The following is a 23043-nucleotide window of genomic DNA, read 5'->3' on the forward strand; positions in this document are numbered from 1 at the left end:
CACTATCTACTGTATGTTACACGGCTTATGAGTAGGCCCACACAGAATTTGCACGCACAGAAATCCGCAGATTTTTAGCCCATCAATGAGTATTTTTGCTTGTGTAAATGTGCGTGAATTTATATTTATTCAGTTGTTAAATTCATTTGACTCATTTTATTGTGATAGAATAATAATAATATTCAAATGATTTATTTACAATACAGCTTGTAAAGTAATATGTATTTTAGTAGATATATTAAATAAGACTTGCTTTGTTTACTAAATAAAGTGGATCTAATTGGATTTGCATTGTAAACAATTAAATAAAAGTAAAAAATGTATTATTTGTTGATTTCATGTATTAAGTTTTTAGTTATGATACTCCTAAAATCATCACGCATAAATCCAGAGATTTCTTTTTACAAAATTCTCAGCAGAAATAACAAAAAATGTGCGCAGATTCTGTCTGGCCCGACTTTTGAGTGGGGCAATTATGATTTAATCAAAATCTGTGTGTTTTGGCACAAAGATGCAGCAAACTATGAAAAACCTTGTTTTGTTAAGCTGTCGCACCACACATCCCAAAATGACATCCCAAGTGTTTGATCAGTAATTTGAGTCTGAATGGAAAAGTAATCTGATCAAAAGCATTTTTGACAACGGGAAGTGGTTGACATTCAGAGAATATGCTCAAATATTTAAGACCCCTTTTATGCCTGCATTAGTCCACTTGTGACAGGAGCGATAAATACACATCTTACTGCTAAACAAGGTACCAGAGTACATGTGACATTTACAAATTTGCAGTTTTAGTTTTTCCTACATTTTTACATTTATAAAACATTTTAGCATAAGTGTTTTTGAATTGCTGTTGTTTCGCAAACATTAATAATCATTCATTCATTTTGCTTCGGCTTATAGTTCCTTATTCATCAGGGGTCACTACCGTGGAATGAACCGCCATCTATTCCAGCATAATGTTTAATGCAGCAGATGCCCTTCCAGCCGCAACCCACTACTGGGAGACACCTATACACTCTCACATTCACACACACATATATACACACACACACACACACACACTACAGCCAATTTTGTACATCCAATTCACTTCACTTTTGGGACTTGTGGGTGAAACCAGAGAACCCGGAGAAAACCCACACGAACAAGGAGAGAACATGCAAACTACACACAGAAATGCCAACTGACATCGCCTGACTCAAACAAATGAGTCAGTGACCTTCTTGCTGTGAGGTGACAGTGCCATCCACTGAACCACCATGCCACCCTCACATTCATTATCAGTTTGGCACAAATATTCGTAAACAACCCCTTTTTCTTTTAGACTTTAAAGTGTAAATTACATAATTTGGTTTTGAAAAATATACTATATTTTATGATATAAAAATACTAAAGTAATTTATAAAAACTATTTGTACTAACCATAACCTACTATAGTAAAGTACTTGATTTAATCTGTTTTGACAGTTGCTTTGGTAATACAAACAACTATAGTTAAATAAACAAATCACCCAATACTGTAGTATTACACGACTACAATACACCACTGTTTACTGTAGTAAAATCTAAAGTATGTTTATTAGTTTATCTGTTCTCTAGTTAATGCAACAGTATGCTGTAACATTTATTAACAAACTGCTGTAATTACTATAATCTGTACAGTATAATACACTTTACTATAGCATTATTTATCATGTGGGAATAAATTGTAGTTTGCAGTTGATGATCTTGACCACTTGATGGCAGGATCTTGATACTCTCTTTGGCGAGTGAGCTGTTTATCTTATATTTTCCTTCCCCTCATCTGTGGGATCTTCATCTGCGGTTCAAACATATAGAATTAAAACTATATTCATTTTATGGTAATCCATCCATGAACAGCACTTGCACATGTGTTTTTAAAGGAATAGCTCACCCAAAAATGTAAATTTCTGTCATCATTTACTCTCTCTTCACTTTTTTCCCAAACCTGTTTGAGTTTCTTTGATCTGTTGAACACAAAAGGAGTTATTTTGAAGAAAGCTGAAAACCTGTAACCCTATGACAAAATAAAAACACAATAGCAGGCATTGATTAAAGTGTTCTGCTTACTTCAAAATATCTTCTTTTGTGTTCAACAGAAGGAAGAAACCTAAACAGGTTTAGAACAAGTGAAAGAAGAGTAAATGACCAACTTTGATTGTTTAAGTGAACTGCCCCTTTAACCCTAGTATTCATTGTCATTAACTTAAAGAGATTTCTGTTTTAATCTTGATATTCTTTAAATTGCTGTAAGAATTTAATCAAAACAGTCCATTCATACCTATTTAATATGCATAATTAATTATAGGTTTTAATAATAACTAAAGGACTGTCATATTTTCCACACAAATAACGTGCTCATATACTCGCATAAAACATCCTTGTGCTTAAAAAAAAGTAAATAAAACATATGCTGTGTAGAAAGTTGACATGCTTGATTTTCATTTTATACTCATACAATGTTCGTGTATGGAGGATGTTTGCTCTACAAAAGCATCAGAGTGGCAGTAATGCACTGCTGTGAGGCTGGGCATAATCATGCACGCGCATTCAGCTCACTTCACCCTCACTATCTTCTGACACACACACACACACATATAAACGCACACACAAAACGGGGGAGGCTGCTCATCTCTCGGGTGCTAAAGGGTTTTCCTTTTTAACTGACGTGCGTCTACTTTCATTTCCGTTCACTACAAATATAACTTCGTCGTCTGAATGGCGTATGTTCTTATCGTACTCTTGTGTGCTGTTCATTTTTGTCTTCGCTGGCCATGAAGCTAAATGGCAGTTAGCATAGCAGCGTCGCTACTCCCTGTAGCAGGACTAACAAAATTCAATCAATGAAAAGCCGCTTCAGGACCAGCGCTTAGATGAATCTGAACTGTTATAAACCAGCAAATGTCAAGAAGACGCTGCAAAGGTGCTTACGAGCGAAAAGACGATAGTTCCAGGTGCTGAGAAACAGTGAAAAGGAAAACGGAGGAGGAGGAGGAGAAACAGCAGCAGCAGCAGCAGCTGGTCGGCAGCTAAAGTGAAGGAAAAAAAAACAAATCATTCCTGTGATGGCAAACGAGCCGGTTATCCTGAACGTTTATGATATGGTAAGTGCCTTGGAAACAAATATAGATAACTCGTTTCATTGACTAAAGTGTGTAGCATTGGCGTTAGTTCAGCACATCCATTGGCTGCGTGTCAAAAATCTAGCGAGCTGTCTACTTGGGTAGCATTACTACTCAGTATCGTTTGTACACAACGTTAGTCAGCTTACGAGTTTTGAGACGCAGCCAAATCCGCTCTCATTCATTTTAAAACAACTAGGGACGGCTCACCCAAAAATGAACGTTTACTCATTATCTACTCGTCCTCAGGTGGTTCCAAACATTTATGAATTTGTTTATTCTGTTGGACACAAAAGATGTTTTTAAGTATGCTGCAAGTCTGTGACTATTGACTTCCATAATGGGAAAACAAATATGGAAGTCAGTGGTTACACAGTTTTCCTGTTTTCTTCTAAGTATCTTCTTTTGTGTTCAACAGAAGAAAGAATTTCAAACAAGGGTGAGTAAATGAGGATAGGATTGACATTTTTGGGTGAACTACCCTTTTAAAGCAATGGTCTCAAACTCAATTCCTGGAGGGCCGCATCTGGGCTAATTTAAGCTCCAACCACCTCCGACTTGCACCAGATTATTGGTCTTTAGTAGTGTTGAACACCTTGATTAGTTGGATCAGCTGTGTTTACTTAGAGTTGGAACAAAACTGTGCAGAGCTGCGGTCCTTCAGGAATCGAGTTTGAGACCCATGTTTTAAAGAAAAGAAAGTTTTAAAGTCTGAGGAAATACTTAGCAGCTTATCAGACATGACCCAGATGTTTTATTTCCTTCATTAACTGTACATTTTTCCAGTCAGATCAATGCAAGGTTTGTGGTTTTTTTATGTTTTTTATGGTTGTATTGTTTGGGATGTGACTGTCTAGCTGAAGAAGCTGTGACCCAGTTAATTCAACTGTCATTTCAATCCAGCTGTGTGATCTGAGACAGCTGTGGAGGTGTCATTATAAACATACACAGGACAAGAGAACAATTCAAACTCAAAGTCAGATTTATTGTCCGTTCAATCACATGTACAGGACGCACAGAGAATTGAAATTCCGTTACTCTCAGACCCTTTCAGTTAAAGGGATAGTTCACCCAAAAATTAAATGTCATCATTTATTCACCTTTCACTTGTTTAAAATCAGTTTCTTCTGTTGAACACAATAAAATATATTTTGAAAACTGCTGGTAGCTGTAACCATTGACTTCCATAATAATTTTTTTCCCAACTATAAAACTTGATGAATCCCAGCAATTAGCATTATTCAACATATCATCTTATGAGTTCAACAGAAGAAAGAATCTCATAAAGGTTTAAAGACCACACAAGGGAGAGTAAATGATGAGGTAATATAAAAATGTTGGGTAACTAACCCTTTAAAGGGCACCTATGGTGAAAAATCTACTTTTCAAGCTGTTTGGACACAAATGTGTGTAAGTATAGTGTATAAACTGTCATATTGGGGTGAAATAAACACACCCAGTCCTTTTTGTTCAAATTTAACAACATAAAAACGGTGGACCAATTGGAGCGGTTTTCAGATCGACCGCAACTTTACGTAGGAGAGCAGTCCCCCTGCCCACCAATATTGATTGACAGCTGCGCGCATTAACATGTCCGGTAGTCACGTGTATAATCATATCATCAAGAGAGGACGAGCGCAAAGCAACCGGGAATAAAAGGTGTGTTCAGTTCGCTAGGATCATCAATCATCATCATTCGTGATCAAAAGTGAGTTTCACAAGTTTAAAATGTTTTAAAACAGAGCACGTGTGTAATGAATTACAGCGATTCACTTCAGATGCACTTAATCAGCACAGTGTCAGAACAATTATAAAGGAAGACGCTTCAATCGCGGTTTGTGGACGTTAAATCAGGTTTATTTTGTACATTAATATAACAGATATCCATACAGCAGTGGATATTACCAGTATCATGTCACATAAAAATCTTGCAATCATGCAAAGCTTATCTGCTTCCTGAGGCAGCCGAGGGCGGCGATTGCTGACAGGCACGTGGGAACGGTGGGCAGGGAGGACTAGCCTTAAAGGGCCAGTACAAAGAAAACAGAAAAAACCTTTTTTCCAGCTATAATATAGACACTTCAAACAGCTATAATAAATAATCTGATGGGTGTTTTGAGCTCAAACTTTACAGACACTTTCTGGGGACACAAAAGACTTATATTAAATATGAAAAAAGGGGTAACCTATGTGCCCTTTAAATCGTATCACTTGAGTGTTTGGACTCTGCTAATACTCTGTACTACAGCAGGATTGCTAGGGATGTTTCATTAGAGAAAGTTCAGTACCTTGGACTTTAGAGAAAAAAAGCCGAGTGACAGGGATTTCTTTTACTTGCTCAGAGTGAGTTGATTCATTCTGGGTTTTCTATTCCCTGCTCCAGCTCTTGAAGGTCCAATGATACCAATATTTACATTTTCAGGCATTTTCCTGCATACATATGCCTTAAAGGCATAGTTCACACAAAACCAAAAATTCTGTCATTTACTCAACATCTCACCAACTTGTTTGAGCTTATATACATTTTGTTTGTTAAACATAAAATAAGTTATTTTGAAAAATGCTGAAAACCCATAACCATTGACTTCCATAGTATTATTATTATTTTTTTCTACTATGGAAGACAATGGTTACAGGTAACATTTTTTGAAATATCTTTTGTGTTCAACAGAATAAAGAAATGCAAAAGTTTTAAAACTACTTGAGGGGTGAGTACATTATTATTTTTTGCGTGAACTATCACTTTAAGGTTATTTATAAGCTAGTGTGCTTCAAAACAATGACAATCTTTGCAATAAGAAGATGTATGAATTACAGTCTCTCACTTCCCCTGATACAGATCAACAATTTTGATGACATCACTCTGCATTTCAGCTCAGCTTGCAGTCAGATCTTCTGACCAGGCGAAGGCTCTCTAGAATCTGAAGCGTTCCTCCCCCATACACTATTAATAGATGGTAAACCTGAGGCTGAGAACAGCCACTCGTTCACCCAGCAACTGTTTTCCACATTAATACAACTGCAATTTTTTTTTTTACATAAATAACAAGAAAAATTGTTAGTTTTGGCTGAGTGCGTGCTAAAATATCAGATTTCTTTTCAAACCAGACTTGTCACTTCTACTTTATTAATATTAATATAAAGTGATGTAACTCCCGATGTACAAATGCGTTGTGGACCTGAAAGGAGACTATAAAAATTGACTGGAAATATTGACTTTACCTTCTAAGTGTCATTGATCACTGAATGTCAACGTGAATAGTGCCCATTTAAAGATTTAGTCCGTCTCGTGTATCTCATTGACCCCTTGAAACAGGGTCATGGAAATGTATACTTTCCTAAACCTCAAAATAGCCCAACATGAGTGAATGGCCAATGTTCTCACATAAAAATGAAGACAAGAAATGTGAGCTGCTTCAAGTTTTTTTCTAAGATGTCAGGTAATCTTAATTTGGATGGAAGTCCCGTTACAAGCTGTATCCCCATAGCTTCTAAACCATGCAGAAGATTTGCAGCCCATGAAGGTGGAAATGGGAAATCTTCTTTGACAGACTAGTGGAATGTGATTTTTAAGTGTAGTTCACAATTTTGAGACTAACTCATAATGAATGTGACTTATAACCCAATAAAATCCATGGATGACTGTGTATTACAGCTGGACGATATATAATATGAGCATCGATAAGTGTGTATCCACAAGTCACATCGCAAAATTTGATTTATTAAACATTAAAAGGTATTATTTTTTAAAATGCGTGTATGTATGTATAAATATATATATGTATATATGTATGTGTGTATATATACACACACACACACTTGTAATTTATTATATTTTATGCCGATACACTGCATAAAAAAATATTTAATTATCCCAGTTGATCTAAATAATTGAAATCTTTCCAATAGAGCTATTCAATTCATCTGGTGAAATTATATTCTATCATATAATCGCAGCAAAACAAAATATCGCAATGTCAGATTTTTGCGATCTCATGTCCTGCTGTGTATGTCTTCACAATTTGATATCATAAACCAAAATTTTATCAGGACTTCAAGTTTTTTAGTTTTATTGAAATGAAAAGTCAGCTTCCAGCAGTTCCCATAGGAACTTATCCATGAGAGATCTCCCACATAGTTCATGCCAGAGCTTGACGATTTTATCATCTAATCGCGGCTCTATTGGCATGAGAGTACTCTTGCTGAAAATCACACTTAGTGCCAGTTGCTGATCACAGAGAGACTAATCCCCAGTTCTGTGATGAAGGATATGTATAATAAGCTTTGAAGTAATTGAGGCCAAAGGGATAAGTGTCTTATTTCACAACCCTGAATGAGGAGTTGGAGAACTGTCTGTTTGCTCAGTTTCTTCTCTTTACACACACACACACACACACACACACACACACGCACACACACGCACACACACACACACACACGACACCATACACACATACACACGTTTTTGTGAATTGTGGGCACATTGCAGTGATTTAATACAGTATAAACTGTATTTTTTATTGCCCTACCACAACATTATCCCTTAACCCAACACTCTTAGGTAACTATATCCAAAGGAAAAATAAATAACTCATTCTGTATGATGTATGAGCCTTTTGAAGTATGTGGACATTGGCAATGTTTTCATAAGTCACCTATAGTCAGGGCCAGATGGAATCTGCGGACGTTTTTTGCTATTTCTGCGGAGAATTTTGGTAAAAATCTGCAGATTTCTGCGGATTTATTTTGAGAGTATCATAACTAAACCCCTAATATGTGAAACAAAAAAATAATATCTCTTAACTTTTTATTTAATGTTTAAAATGTAAATCCAATTAGATTCACTTTATTTGGTAAACAAAGTCTCTCATATATCTACTAAAAGACATAAAATATTACTGTACAAACTGCATTGTACATAAATCAGATGAACATTTTCATATTAGTCAATAATATTACTGTAATTAAGTTAAAAATGGAATAAATATAGATTTACACACATTTACTCAAGTAAATAAACAGAATTTATAATGGGCTAAAAATCTGTGGAAATCTGCGGAATTCTGCACGCGCATATTACGTGTGGGCCTACCTATAGTTAATCCATTTATCATACCTACGTCATTATATACATTCGTGTCCTGATATGTGACAGACACACACACTTTAGATTGCCAAAATACTTACTATGGTACATGCTATAAGGATCTTGGTTACTTTGCATTGGGTCTTAGGACTTTGCCTTGAATATACTATAAATATAGGCTTAGTTTTAATGTGTGTTAGTGTAAAGTCTGAATAGAGTCTAAAATGTTTTGAGTTCACACACATACACCTGCCCATAGACCTTCACCTCATTGGATTTAGGACAGTGGTGCAAATATAAAGATGGATTAAAAGACCAGATATTGATGGGAATGTGATTTTTCTTATCTTGAGACCAAAACCCATCTTCATATCTGGTGAACACAAGACATTAGCTTTTGTTTAGTGCAATGTTTATAATGCCTTTAAAGTGGATATCTAGCAGTCAGCTGGTTCAGTGACATTATTTACTGTTGACACATAATCAATAGGGGGCATCTGGCAGATACGTCCTCAAACAACAGACTTGTTAATGAGATGTGTTTAGGTGCAAACACGCAGGTTTTTTTTAAACATTAAGTCACATTTTCTGTTTGGACATAATCAGCATGCTACTTTGTTGTACATTTTGCTCATTTTATTTTAATTTTGAAGATAATTTGCTTTTAAAAATCTGAAATATATTATGAATGTTTTTAAAGGTATGTAGCTGACTTATGATTACCCATGACGCATCTCTAAAGACGAAATCATATTAAAAATAACAAATATAAAACTATTAGTTTAAAGTTATTGGAAGGCCTGTCACAAAAATCAATATATCGACTTATCGCACAACACATGGACATGACCTTAATCATTTTTGGTCATGCAATATATATCGGCAATATATACATAACCAATTCTAGCAACATTTCAGCTGATTTTGCTTCATCTCTATCTCTGTTGGAGGTGTCAGTTTATTTAAAAAACACTTTAATTGTAACTAATTATTAATTATTAAATTGTTAAAATGACCATAATAAAATATTCTTAAGAACAAACTATTACGTGTCCTTTAAAATAGTGCACTTGCGTTATGATGATATTATATTGTCATTATGGCATTATAAAACGAGTGGTATAAATTGTCAATAATATAATTTTTCGCAATATGTTTTGGTGTAATATATTGCACAACAAACATGGATATCATGACAGGCCTAGTTATTGGTTGCATCCAGACAAAACTATACATTTCATGTTTATTGCAAGATATAAGCAAAATGTAAAAGCTATAGGGAAGACGACAAGTAAACGTAATTCACTGTGAATTTATAGGAGTGAGGAAAAGAACTAGTCCCATTAAGCATTGCAAAACAATAGAGAACTGTCAATTTAAAAAATATCTTTTGATATTGTACATTTAAAGTTTATTGTAAAATATACAATAATTTTAACCTGTTTTGAAATCAAAATAAAAAAGCATAGCAAAATTAAAAAGCATACACTTACGAGCAACAACATTGTCACTAATGACAAAATAGCTGATGAATTTAGACTAGATAGATGTAAACATGGCCAAATTGTAGCTCTGACAGAGACATGAGGGTTTTAAATGCCTGAAAAACAGCTACAGGTTCAGATTATGGATCACAAGTGCCCACAATTTACAGTTTGTGATCATATCTCGGTTCTGTTCTGTTGATATGTTATTCAAATGTTTGTAGCTTGCAGCAGATGGAAATATACACTAGGATCTCCTTGTATAGCTGCCATTATGGCCAGTTGTTTTTTTTTCCCCCGCCAGGTCCCAGCAGAGGTCACATGACTAAGTCCTATTGATAGTTTTCAGTTTCAGATCCCCAAAATGGCTGCCCAAAGGCGTTGCAAATAATGCTGCTTTCAGGCTTGTTTTAAAAGGCACTTTGGTTTTACACATCCCTCACCCCTTTGTGTTTATTGAATATTCTGTTTTAATAAAGCTTGAAGCTGCTCATAAGTGTTTGGTAGTACTGTATACATGATTACATTTTCATAACTGAGAAAGGTTTGTTATAGAGAACCAGAATCTACTGAGAAAAGACCTGTTAACACCCTTTGCGTATTTGAGCACTTACATTTCTTAATTTAGCAGGCGCTTTCATCCAAAGTGAATTACAATTCAGGATAAAAGAAGCACTTCAAATCATCAGAGAGTAGCAGTACGTAAAATAGGTCTGCCCGATATTGAAAAAAATTGATGTCGCAACACGTTTTTCTGCGATTTCTATATTGCGATATGAATAAAATTTCACCTGATGGTTTAATGAATTTAGACTGATCGTGGTGATTTTGTAAGAGTGTGCATCATGGATGGAAAAATAATAAATAAACTGCAAGCAAAAATAAATGCAATAGAGCCTTGAAAAAGTTAAATAAAGAACTTTATGGTTTTCTGGAGAGTCAAACATTATTTAGGTACAGAACTCGAATAAGCAAACGTAAAGTAAAATAAAGATATTTAAAAAATAAAGCATAGATTTCATTGTATTAATAATTGAGTAGAAAGTTACAAATGTTGTGTATTTTTGTGCCTGAATGCTTTAAACTGTTTTGAAATGCCTTTTAAACACATGCAAAGGATAACGTTTCACTCTGTTTTGGTTTTTGACTTTACAGATACCATGTATTGGGAATTGTGGTGCTGATCAACTATAATTATCCAAGCTCAATACTTCATATTCTGCGATGTAACTATTGCTGGGACACACATTGTGATCAAGGCTGAAACGATATATTGTGCAGCCCTAATGTAAATATTATAACAAATTAAAAAGTTTTCCTCTGAGCATACGGAAAAGAAGAGAGTGTATTCTACAGGTGGTTTGTCAAGCCCACTCACCTGTGTGGAGCATACTCAGAATTGCACAATGTTAAAAAAAAAAAATAATGATTAGAAAGTGCATACGGTGAGGGGAGTGTGTGTCCTCCAGGTGGTAACCACTAAACAAAACAGAAACCCAGTCGATCTTTAAACACTTTTACCATTTGACTTTGTGACTCAGACTTGTTTGGTTTCCTTCTAGTACTGGATCAATGAGTTCACTTCCTCTCTGGGAATCGGAGTCTTTCACTCAGGAATTGAGATCTATGGCAGAGGTAAGACTCATGTTATGACTCAGACACAAATGAGTCAAGCTGTTTAAGAATCCAGTGTTTAACTTTCATGACTGTAACAGAGAAAGCGGGTGGGGGGTGTCTAAATATGACTAAACCTCACATCATCATGATCTGTTGATGCAACAAGAAAAGACCTTGACATGTTGTACAGTTTCCACCTCTATAGGCATTCGGTTTATTTTGAAGAAGAGGATATGATTTATTTGGCAGATCTAGAGAGTTTGCATTGGCATTCTTGAATGTTGTCTGTGTGAACAAAATGACTAATAGAGCATACGGCTTTACAGGTTATGTTTATATCTGTGCACCGTGTATTTGATTTAAAAAAAAATAGATTTGTAATGTAATGTGTATTTATATAGCGCATTTATTGTGTACATACACCCAAAGCGCTTAACAATCATAAGGGGGGGGCCTCTCCACACCACCACCAGTGTGTAGCATCCAATTGGATGATGCAACAGCAGCCACAGGACAACGACAGTGCGCTCACCACACACCAGCTATAGGGGAGTGGAGAGACAGTGATAGAGCCAATTCAGTGGATGGGGATGTTTGGGAGGCCATGATGGGTAAGGGCCAATGGAGGGAATTTGGCCAGGACACTGGGGTTACACCCCTACTCTTTATGAGAAGTGCCATGGGATAATGACCACAGAGAGTCAGGACCTCGGTTTAAAGTCTCATCTGAAAGACGATGCTCCCTGACAGTATAGACCATTTCAATGTGATCATGTCATTGGCCCATAAACGGTTTCATCTTGTTATCAAACTATTTCATAACTGTCACGAGACAATTCAATAATGACCTAACGTTAAAACAGCTATCATAACGTTATTTATCAATATATGGCTCTTTTTGTATTCTCGGAAGCTATAGAAATAAAAAATATAAACCAGGAAATATGTTGGGACCATTGTTGTTTACATCCCTCAAAATGGTCTGTAGCATCCCCTTCACTTTACTGGAGCATTAGGACTAGAGCATTGCATGCCCCCTGCTGGCCTCACTTACACTACTTCCAACAGCAACCTAGTTTTCCCATGTGGTCTCCCATCCAGGTACTGACCAGGCTCAGCCCTGCGTAGCATCAATGAGTCACCGGTGTTGGGCTGCAGGGTGATCTGGCTCTGGTAGTGATTTGAATTGCACTACTGGTACCAGCATAAGATACTGACCAACCAAGTTAGCCATTGCCTCAAATAGCCAGATAAATATCTGACCTATCGCATATTAACATAGTAGGCATCTGAATTACAGTTTATAGGCGGTAAATAAATGTTAATTTACATGTTATACTGTCAAAATAAGTCACTATTCCTGCCACTGTGTGAAATAAATTCAATAAAGTGTTTTTTTTTTCAACATAATAGTTTTAATAATTAAAATATTTTTTCTTTGCCATGGTGACAATATAATATTTGACTAAGCGTTCAGCTTAAAGTGCAATTTAAGGGTTAACTAGGAAGGTATGAGTAATTAGACAAAGCATTGGATAACAGTGGCTTATTCTGTAGCCAATCAAAAAAGGGGACTAAAAATATTGACCGTAGTGACTAAAACACATAAGACTTTCACTAGGGGAAAAATATCATATGAAATAGTTCATAAGTATTTCAATGCTCGCATCAGGGTGGGGCCAAGTCAGAGCTGCTCACTCTGATCTGCTGGGCTCTGCATTGGTTGGGGAAATTCCAAATTGAACCAAAACAAATTATTATAATTGGCTTAAGATTGGCAATGAAAAAATTTGGGAAATGCAACCAGCAGAACCTGAGAATAAAAATAATGATAATAAAAGAATAATTTTCTTGCTCTATTAAACATCATATATCATATCTGAATATCACAGGAGGGCTAAATGTATAATGAAATAAATTATATACCTTCCGTATCTTTAACAGGCAAATTAGATTCGAAAGATAATTTTAGTTTATTGCTCAGGCAGTGTTTGACAGCTGGCTTTCTTCATTTCATGTCAGTACCGCATGCATGTAAAATCATTTGAAAAGTTGTACTAGGAAGATTTTAAAGTGCACTCAAATGATCAAATGTCCACAGCAGTACGATAACATCTCTATGTATAGGCATATCGTGGAGACATTTTAATCATGCTTTCTTGTTCATTGCAGAATTTGCCTATGGAGGACATCCTTATCCTTTTTCAGGTATATTTGAGATAACGCCTGGCGACGCCACAGAACTCGGAGAGACATTCAAATTCAAGTGAGTCATCATATTAATCTCTCTACCGATCAGACTGAAAGCATACGTTTGTAAAACCTCTTCCTCTCTCACACTTTCTGCTCGGTTCTCAGAGAGGCCATTGTTTTGGGGAGCACAGACTTCACAGAAGAGGATGTGGAGAGAATTGTGGAAGAAATGGGGAAGGAATATAAGGGGAACGCCTACCATCTCATGCACAAGAACTGCAATCACTTTTCCTCAGCACTATCAGAGGTAAGCAAAATCAAGTTTATACACTACTGAAACTAAATGTGATTTAAAGCTGCATTTTCAGCATCACTACTTGTTTATCTGCTGTATCGTTGTCAGTGTTAAAAACTGTTGGGATGCTTTGTATTTTTGTGGAAAATGATAGTAACAGTCTACAGTAAAATGTATTTAATTTAATTTATCAAGGACACAGTCAATTGTTTACAAGTAAAGACATTTATTATGTAAAAATACATACAGTTGAAGTCAGAATTATTACCCCCCCCCTTTATTTTTTTCCCTAATTTCTGTTTAAAAAATTCAACACATTTCTAAGCATAATAGTTTTAATAACTCATTTCTAATAACTGATTTATTTTATCTTTGCCATAATGACAGTAAATAATATTTTAAGATATTTCTAGATATTTTTCAAGAGACTTCTATACAGCTTGAAGTGACATTTAAAGGCTTAACTAGGGTAATTAGGCAAGTTGGCGTAATAGGCCTTTTTCACAGCGGAATTGAATACATTGCTTCGGAGGGCGCTGCCTGTATCGTTTTTTCCGGTTCCGCTAACAGTCGCAGAAATATGACAGCCTCAGGACATTGGATGACATTTTCACTGTCAACTTTGCTATAATTTGGACAAGAACACGTTGTTCGCTTGGTTAATGTGTAAAACTAACGTAGCCTAAATACAACAGCATTTAAAAGGAATTTGTGCAGAAAATGTGTCTTACACGAAGCGTTTGCAACGTTAAGTTACAGTAAGGTACGCAGCCAACAGCATAAGATCTGCTAACTCAAGCCATTCATTAGCAAAAATAACTATTTAACATCCAGCAGGATTAGTTTTATGTTTGTAGTTGTCCGTAAGCTGTGCTAACCCCCTCCTTTCTTTGTATTCAAGGTCAGATACAGGCGAGTTGCTATCGGTCAATGCGAAAGAACGAGGAGGCCCATAATGACAGGTTGCTTAATGCTCGTAAGGTTTACTCAAGTCTGAAAACATAACTTAGCTCCAACTCGCTGGAAAAAATAAAGATATTTGTTGTGGTGTTCAGTGTTTGAATACGATTCTATTAAAGCACTTCAGTTTTCCACTAATTACTACATTTTTTAATTTTAAAGCAAATATCTTCAAAACAGTCCGTCTGTAGCGTATAGGGTGTGTTTCTGAATCTTCAGGTTAAAGTTAGTTCATGTTCCAGTTCATCTGCTTTGAATGTTTTTGTTATTTATTTAAAGAACAGCAAATAACATTTTACAACACAAAAAATATACATGCCAGGGGGTAATTATAAATAAAAGACAAATATACAAAATGTACAATTGAAATAAATACATTATAGAGTTCACAGTTTTTTTTAAAGTGGATAGGCTTCCTTGTTTAAAGAGACTCTGATGCTGGTAATATACAAGCATATTTTAGTGATCAATACATTAAAATTTGGTTGCTTATTAGTAAATTTACATTTATGAATGTACAATGTTGTTAACAATAAAAGTAAATTAAATAAAAACAATTTTCCTCTTGATAAGGATAGACAGTAAAGCCCAAAAGTACATTTTCCCACAATGATAAAAGAGGTTTTGAACACTGAAAATTGGTAATAATTTTTTGCACCTCTGCCTTTTGACTATGTTCCATGCCAAAATAAGTGTAAAACCGTCTCCTCGTATTCATTACAAAAATACAATTTACATCAATTCCACTTTTACATTTTTGCAAATAATGTTTTGCTGGTTAAAATCTGTGGCGAAGTTTATAGGATATTTCTTTAATTTAGTTTCTAGCCTGATATTTCTGTGGTAAGGTATAAGGAACAGTAGTGATTTCTTTTTGGAAAAGAGTTGGAAAAGCTCTATTATTACTCTTGGTATCTACTGTAAAACAAGTTTTGCAACATAAGATTTAGTAAAATCAAAAGACGATGGTCTTGATTAATACCACTAAATAACATATGGGTCTCTGGAGGAATTGAACCAATAACAGTTGAAAACTTGCAGGGTTATTGAGATACTGTGATGAGAAAGGAATTCATTGTAAGAAAAGTATACCATCTTTATTATAAAACTGACTAACCAAATTGATTTTTTGTAAAACTAATAATTTAACAAAATTGCATTTGTATTAGTTGTGTATTATTCCAATGTGGGGAAAAATTATGCTTGTATATTAATGACCTTGCCTATTATTACACTCAGACAATTTCTGCTTTATTTTAATTTATTCTGTTAACTAGATCCAGGGTGCCAATTTCAAGAGCTACAAAATGACAATTTCAAAGACTGGGTGTTAGAATTGGTACACTTGTTTCTTTTAATGTCTTTTTAAAACCTGGGTTATAAAACAAATAACAGAAAACTAATATTCAAGCCCAAACCATTTTATATATTAATATTATTCAATCTACAATAGCACCCAATAATTCCATTCATGATAGGTCATGGGAATTCAGCTTTTTAGTCAGTGAAAGTCAGAGAATTGGATGTTGGATTTAGAGCAGTGGTTCTCAATTCTATTCTTCGGGATCCCCCGCCCTGCACATTTTAGCTGTGTCCAAAATCGCATGCTTCCATACTATGTAGTACGCTAGAAACAGTATGCGAGCGGAGTAGTGTGTCCGAATTTGTAGTATTTGAAGAACAGTGTGCGAGAAGTACCTGGATGACCTACTACTTCCAGCAAGATTCTGAAGTGCGCATCTGATAGACACAACAATATCCCATGATGCACTGCGAGAGAATTCATGAATTGGAGCGATGAAGCGATGTAATTGATGCAGGTAAGTCACGTGATGACAAAATGGCGGATATATAGTATGTCCGAGCTGCATTTATGCTGTTCATATTCATAATGTATAGAACATACTTCTCTAATGGCCGAGTAGTACATTTAAATTCAAATGCAGTACCTACTGAGTAGTAGGTGATTTCGGACACAGCCTTTGTTCGTCTGAACACATCTGATTCAGATCATCAGCTCGTTAACAGAGAGAGATCCATGAGCTGATCCTTGTGTGTCAAATGAGAGGAGCGGAATTGAGAACCACTGGTTTAGAATGAGTCTGAAAGAGTTAAAGAGCCCATATTATAGATGAAATAGGGTCATATTTAGGTTGTAAGGGTCTCCAACAACAGTCTAATATGCATGCAAGGTCAAACAACACTTTGATGGTCTTATAATATGCATTTATTTTTACCTAGTTATCCCAGCGACTCCCATATGAATCGTTCAGCGATTCATTTGTACCCAAACCCGTCCTCAGCGCGAAGCTAATCTGCGCTGATTGGACCAATGACAGGCTGCTGCGATTGGTCGACGACACTGACAGGCTTCAGGGCGAGACAGAGTGAAATGCCCAGCAGATTATCAACAATATAAAAGTAGTCACAGTGTACACACGCTTCATAGTGGATTTTGGCTGCCAGTGGGTGAATGTAAATACAGACGATGGACTAGAAAATACTGACGACTAACTATTTTATCAAGCAAAAAGTCCAAGAACTGGCGAGGATATGTCCTAGCAGTCTACTTGCTCTTTTTACACACACGCACACACAGGGCCAGCGCGTCCAGAATAGAGACGGCGCGGCGGCGACACCTCCCTCCCCCTCCGCGTCCTCAGTTACATCCGCGATTACAACCCAAAGATTTCAACCGCGACACCCCCTAAAGTCCTCACTTTACAAACGGGTCCCTTTGATCACCCTTTGCCTAGAGCTTTACCCTATTCAGAGACACGCACACACACAGATCAACCTCCTAAGAGGAGACACTCACACAAACGACCGTCCTCAGAGGAGCCACACACACACACATTACACACACACACATAGCTGACTATCCATAAACAAAGCGGCACGCGTCGCGTTTTCAACGTAGCTTTACACGCGATATGAGAATATAAAGAGTTAACCTGATACAGCACACGCGGTTACAAGTAACAAAACACAACTAAATGCATAATTTGCAAGCTAGAGTAAACGAGGCAACAATTTTAATCGCACGTACTTACACTGGTGAAATGGGGGAAGAAACTGATTCATGATCCACTGATCCTTGTTCTGAAAGTCTTTACCGATCCTTCCTTTAACAAACTGATGAAGTCTTCTTTGTAAGCAGGTAGTTTCCAGAGGCTCTCGATCTGCTCAAGGCTAGGCTATATGCTAAGGTTTCATCTTTGGGTGAACTGTCAATAATCTCCATCTGCACAGCGTGACTTCATTCTACCGGTGTCTGTGTGTGTCTCTGTGTGTGTGTGACTTTTTTCTGTTAGTGGGTGGAGCCGCAGGTTTCAAATCTCCCGGGCTTGCGCGTGCAACTACTTGTGTTTCTTAGCTGCGTCATCGCGAAACACCTAATAACTCGTTATCAAGACGACTCGTTTGAAGCACTATGAGTCGACTCTTTTATAGATGAATCAATAGTTTTAAACACTGTACACTTACAGATTTAAGCCTTAGCTGGATATTTCACTTCACTTAGAGCTGTGTTACACACTACATGGAAGGGCATTTTCAAAAAGCCATAATATGGGCTCTTTAAAAAAAAAAAAAACCTCAATCTTCCCTTATGTCTCAACCAGATCCTCTGCGGTCGAGAGATCCCACGCTGGGTGAACCGGCTGGCCTACTTCAGCTCCTGTGTGCCCTTCCTGCAGAGCTGCCTGCCAAAGGAGTGGTTGACTCCGGCTGCACTGCAGTCCAGTGTCAGTCAGGAGCTCCAGGGAGAGCTGGAGGAGGCAGAAGATGCTGCAGCTTCAGCCTCCACACCCTCCTGCGCCGTGGCTCCAGCTCCAAGACCAGCCCGACACCAGCCGCGCCGATGAGCCTTCCATCACACGCCATTCCTGGATCGAGCTGAACCACCGTTTGTGCTGCCAACAAACCCTCACTTCTCCTCCTCCTGACACACACTAGCAGTTCACCAGATGGAAAAACCTCCCTCTGTGTTCAGTGCTTTACTTCAAATGAGCATTACGGGCCTGCAATCCTTTATCAGTGTTTTCAACTCAACCTTTTTTTGGCCTTTTACATTATTTTAAGAACTCAGGACTTGAAAACCACGGCTCTGTTCAATCACTGTTTGTTTGTTTTTTATGCAGGATTGGCTTGCTAGCCTCTTACTCCTACAGAAAGCGCCTAATCAGTGACTGTATTTTTTAAAATGGAGAACGTCTGTTTACAGATTTCCTGCGTTCCAGTCGGTGTATGATTGTGGTGTTGTGTGCGGAGTTTGAAAGCCAAATCTCCACACTTTTGTATGGACACACACACACTCACAGTTATGCCGCGGTGTGGTGACTGTGCCTGAAGATTTTTACCGTTACGTGCTCTGAGAGCTCTGCACTCTTTCTCTACAGTTCTCTACCTGTTCAGTCTGCTCTAGAGTGTGTGCAGACATCTTATCCTACGAGACCTTCCTCGGATGTTTTACACCTTTTTAGTTTTTAGAGTCTTCTATGTATTTGAGACGACATTTGTATTGCATTTTATGATGATTAAAGAAAATCTACAAGCCTCTGTTCTCAAACTAGAGTCTTTCTGAAATGCATGTCTAGCAGATACAAAGCCATTCACTTTGAATGACAAATTCTGTCATTATTTAAAGGTCCCATAAAATTAAAATACAGATTTTTAAATGTTAGTATCAATATTGTTAGTTTTTAAGATGTCTATAAGCTAGTGAGCTCCAAACCGTAACAAAAGTTGCATTTAGAAGATTGAAAACTGATATAAAAATGTAAAGCTTGTAGTTTTTCACTTCGGCCTAAATGGATCATCATTTTTTTTTTTTTTTTCACGTCACCACACACTACAGTTTCTAATCTAATCGTACCCAATCAAATGCTCTCTAGTATCTGACATGCCCCGCCCCCTTCAAGACGCTTCACATTTGCTTTTCATTTGATGCACCTGAGCTCAACAACTCTCACTGGCGGAGCAGTGATGAAACGAAACACTATTGGCTGTTTTTTTAAAGGGGAGAGCTACACTGTTCCTCTCTCTCTTTGTGTTTTAGTTGAGATAACGTCAAAATGCACATTTCAAAACATTTCACAGGACCTTTAAAGGGCCATGAACCAAGTGGCGAACGAGGGAAGGGTTTGCATGAAAAGGGGAGTTTCAGTTCGGGCATGCGCTGATTTATACGGAGGCAAAACAAACACAGACGCAGAGGAGAAAGACAGTGACTATGTTTACATAGACATCAGTAATCAAATTATTTGCTAAATTATTAATTTGTCGGCTTTAACTGCAGTTTGGCACATTCACTTTCGTTCAGGAAAATTTCATGCATGCCCCCCGTGACAAACAAATATTGGATGCAAGGAACTGCTGGAAGAGTGTAGCTTTAATGGAATGTTTGATACCGCACGCCGTATGGGAGTAAAACCCCCTCTGCATGTTTGGTAACTTAGCAACTACAGTGGATCTTTCAGTCAGTAATATTGTAGTGATATTAACGTACTGTAAACTTTGTAACTAAATCATTTTGACTTATGTCTTTAAAAACTGACAGAGTACTGCTGACGATACTAAATTTGCCATCTGAATAAACATAAACAAAGACCACTAATCACACACTTACCAAATTCGTAGAGACAAGACAATCAAACGAACTGGAACAGTGTCTTTTTTTAAAATGAGATGTGGCAAATTCGGATTTCACCATTTCCAAATGCGAAAAGCTCTCGGGTAAAAAATGTTCCATACAAACATATTTTTGTCGCATGTTAGCAGAACACTGTTATCCACACGTGCGTCACAAAAAATGCATTAAAAATAAAATGTACAATGTGTATTTTGCTTGAGGACATTGTCATTCTTCAGATGAACTTTTATACTACACAAGTAAAACCACTGAAAAAAACGAGTTTGTTTTGGTAATCTTTGGCAATCAAAATCTGATCATTTGCTTGTGCATTTAAAAATGGTGGCCCTTCTCTGATGATGTCAGTTTGATGGCTTCAACTGCAATATTCTAACCCCCCTCCCCCTATGAGGGAACGATGTACAAAAGGAAAGCTCCGTCCCCTCAGTATTCTGTTTCAATTGGAAGTACATCAGCATACCAATATGTCACCAACTTCGGGTTCCTGCCTACCTGAAGCACTCTAGCACATTAGTTTGACCAGGTGTGTTTAATTAGGGTTAAAGCTAAAGGCTGTTTCTCAATATGCAATCTTCAGCGATCTTGCGTCCTCGTGTTCTCGTGTAACGTCATCATCAGCTGCCAAAGTTCAGTTCCAAAACTCAAGACTGCAAGAACGGAGGATGCGTGAAAGTTCCCGGATGTGTTCTTGATATCGAGGACGCATAGATGCAGTCTAAAGCACCGAGAAGTCATTGTGACTAGAGGTGGGAAGCGCCGCATTTTATATAGATTTATTATTAAAGTTCAGAGATATAACTTATTTACCTCAGGAGTTTCCCTAAATGAAATGCTGAATATAAACATTCACAATGAAAATCTTTGTAAAGGCATAAACACATTAAGGGTGTTTGTTTATTGAAATTCGTATTAAAATCTGTTTTATTGACATTGTGCTATGTATATTTGTAAAGTCTTTATGCATAGTATATAGTGTGAAAGAGTTAAAAACAAATCGTTGTATGAATGCTGTAATGTTTAAATAATTTTCCATAAAAAATGAGTGAAGATCACGTGACCATCAGGAAGAACGCAGCATCTAATTTCTCACAGGACGCGTTCTGTTCTCGTGGTCTCTCGAGTTCATTCTTCCGAGGTGACTGGCTAGAACAGGCTTTACAAGAACGCAAGTCTGTTCTCTGCATTCTTGGAATTGAGAAACAGCCAATCTGTGCAGGGCTGCGGCCCACTAGGAACTGACTTTGACACCTGTGCCTTAAATATATAGTTCACCCAAGTTCTGACTACTTACCCTTGACACTTTGTCTCTTTTTTTGTTCTGTTTAACACAAAATAAGATATTTTGAAAAATGTTGAAGAAACAGTAACCATTGACATGGATGTCAATGGATACGTGTTTCCAACATTGGTTGGAACAAGTCAAGAACTTTATCCATTTAAAAAGAAGACACATTCTAATGCACGGAGAAAACAAATGAAAGCTGTTACACTTCTATTGTTTTAATACTTTGACACACACTGTAAAAATGGTTCCACAATTCATTCATGTTGTCCCAACGCAAATTAAGTTAATTTAACAAATTTAACCCTCTACTACATGCATTATGATAGGTCTATAAAAAAAACAATTGACTGTTTTTATTTACTTAGAATGACTTAACAAAGTGCTGTAAAAAAATGTAGAATTTGTTTTTATCTTACCTCACCTTACAATTATAAGGTTCTATCTGACATTTTTGTCCAAAATGAGTTATTCTTATTAAATGACAACTTATTTACATCATGAGATATATATATATATATATATATATATATATATATATATATATATATATATATATATATATATATTTTTTTTTTATGTTGTTCACATTTTAAGACTTTTTTATTTAAAAAAACAAATGTTACACGCATACTGTTTTCTATATGGAATGCAAAAACTTTGAAGCTCAATCTCTCGAAATCATTCAGAACGCAGATAGAACCTTGCCATATGGCAACAACGTCCAATAGTGACGTCAACGTAGAAATTTCTAATTTAGAATTTTCCTTATAATTAATAATTTTGTAGTTTAAATTTATTTAATTGGTGTTGCAGTATTATAAGCTTTAACACAGAACTTATAAATGACACCTTTTACATACTTTCCAACAACTGATAATCCAACAGCTTTCATTTATTCCATTCTTTTTTGTTAAATATTATTAAAAACAAACCTAATATTGTATTGTCATGTATACAACATACAGTAAATATAAATATTGTCTCCAGTAAATATTATAACAAATAAATAACTAGTCTAGTATATCCAGATGCATCAGAATAATGTAGCAACAATCTAACAATGTTTAAATATTATACTATATACTACACTACGCCTGTCTTATCTGCCTCTGAGCTAACTTACCTGATCTGTCTCCATCATTGCTCTTATCAAATGTCCAGTCTGCATCATTCTCATGGTCACTAAAACCCATCTCATTCTCACTGTCATCTGCAGGAAGAGCCAGTTCTGTCTCTTTCTTCTTTCACTTACCATAGAACATGGTGATGTTCGCTAATACACTACTCCCTGGATTTATATCTGTTCAAAAGTAGTATTGCCATT

General features: G+C 36.5%; 1 protein-coding gene across 1 annotated transcript; it reads left to right on the forward strand.

Annotated features, from left to right (window-relative positions):
• Positions 1-2601: 2601 nt before the first annotated feature.
• On the forward strand, positions 2602-19338 carry desi2 (desumoylating isopeptidase 2). Its single transcript, XM_056471467.1, has 5 exons — positions 2602-3128; positions 11279-11351; positions 13506-13599; positions 13692-13833; positions 18405-19338. Exons 1-5 carry the CDS (start codon positions 3090-3092, stop codon positions 18645-18647), a joined length of 591 nt encoding a protein of 196 aa, XP_056327442.1. The 5' UTR covers positions 2602-3089; the 3' UTR covers positions 18648-19338.
• Positions 19339-23043: the final 3705 nt, after the last annotated feature.

The sequence above is a fragment of the Danio aesculapii genome, chromosome 13 (assembly GCF_903798145.1).
Source record: "Danio aesculapii chromosome 13, fDanAes4.1, whole genome shotgun sequence".
Taxonomy (NCBI): Eukaryota; Metazoa; Chordata; class Actinopteri; order Cypriniformes; family Danionidae; genus Danio; species Danio aesculapii.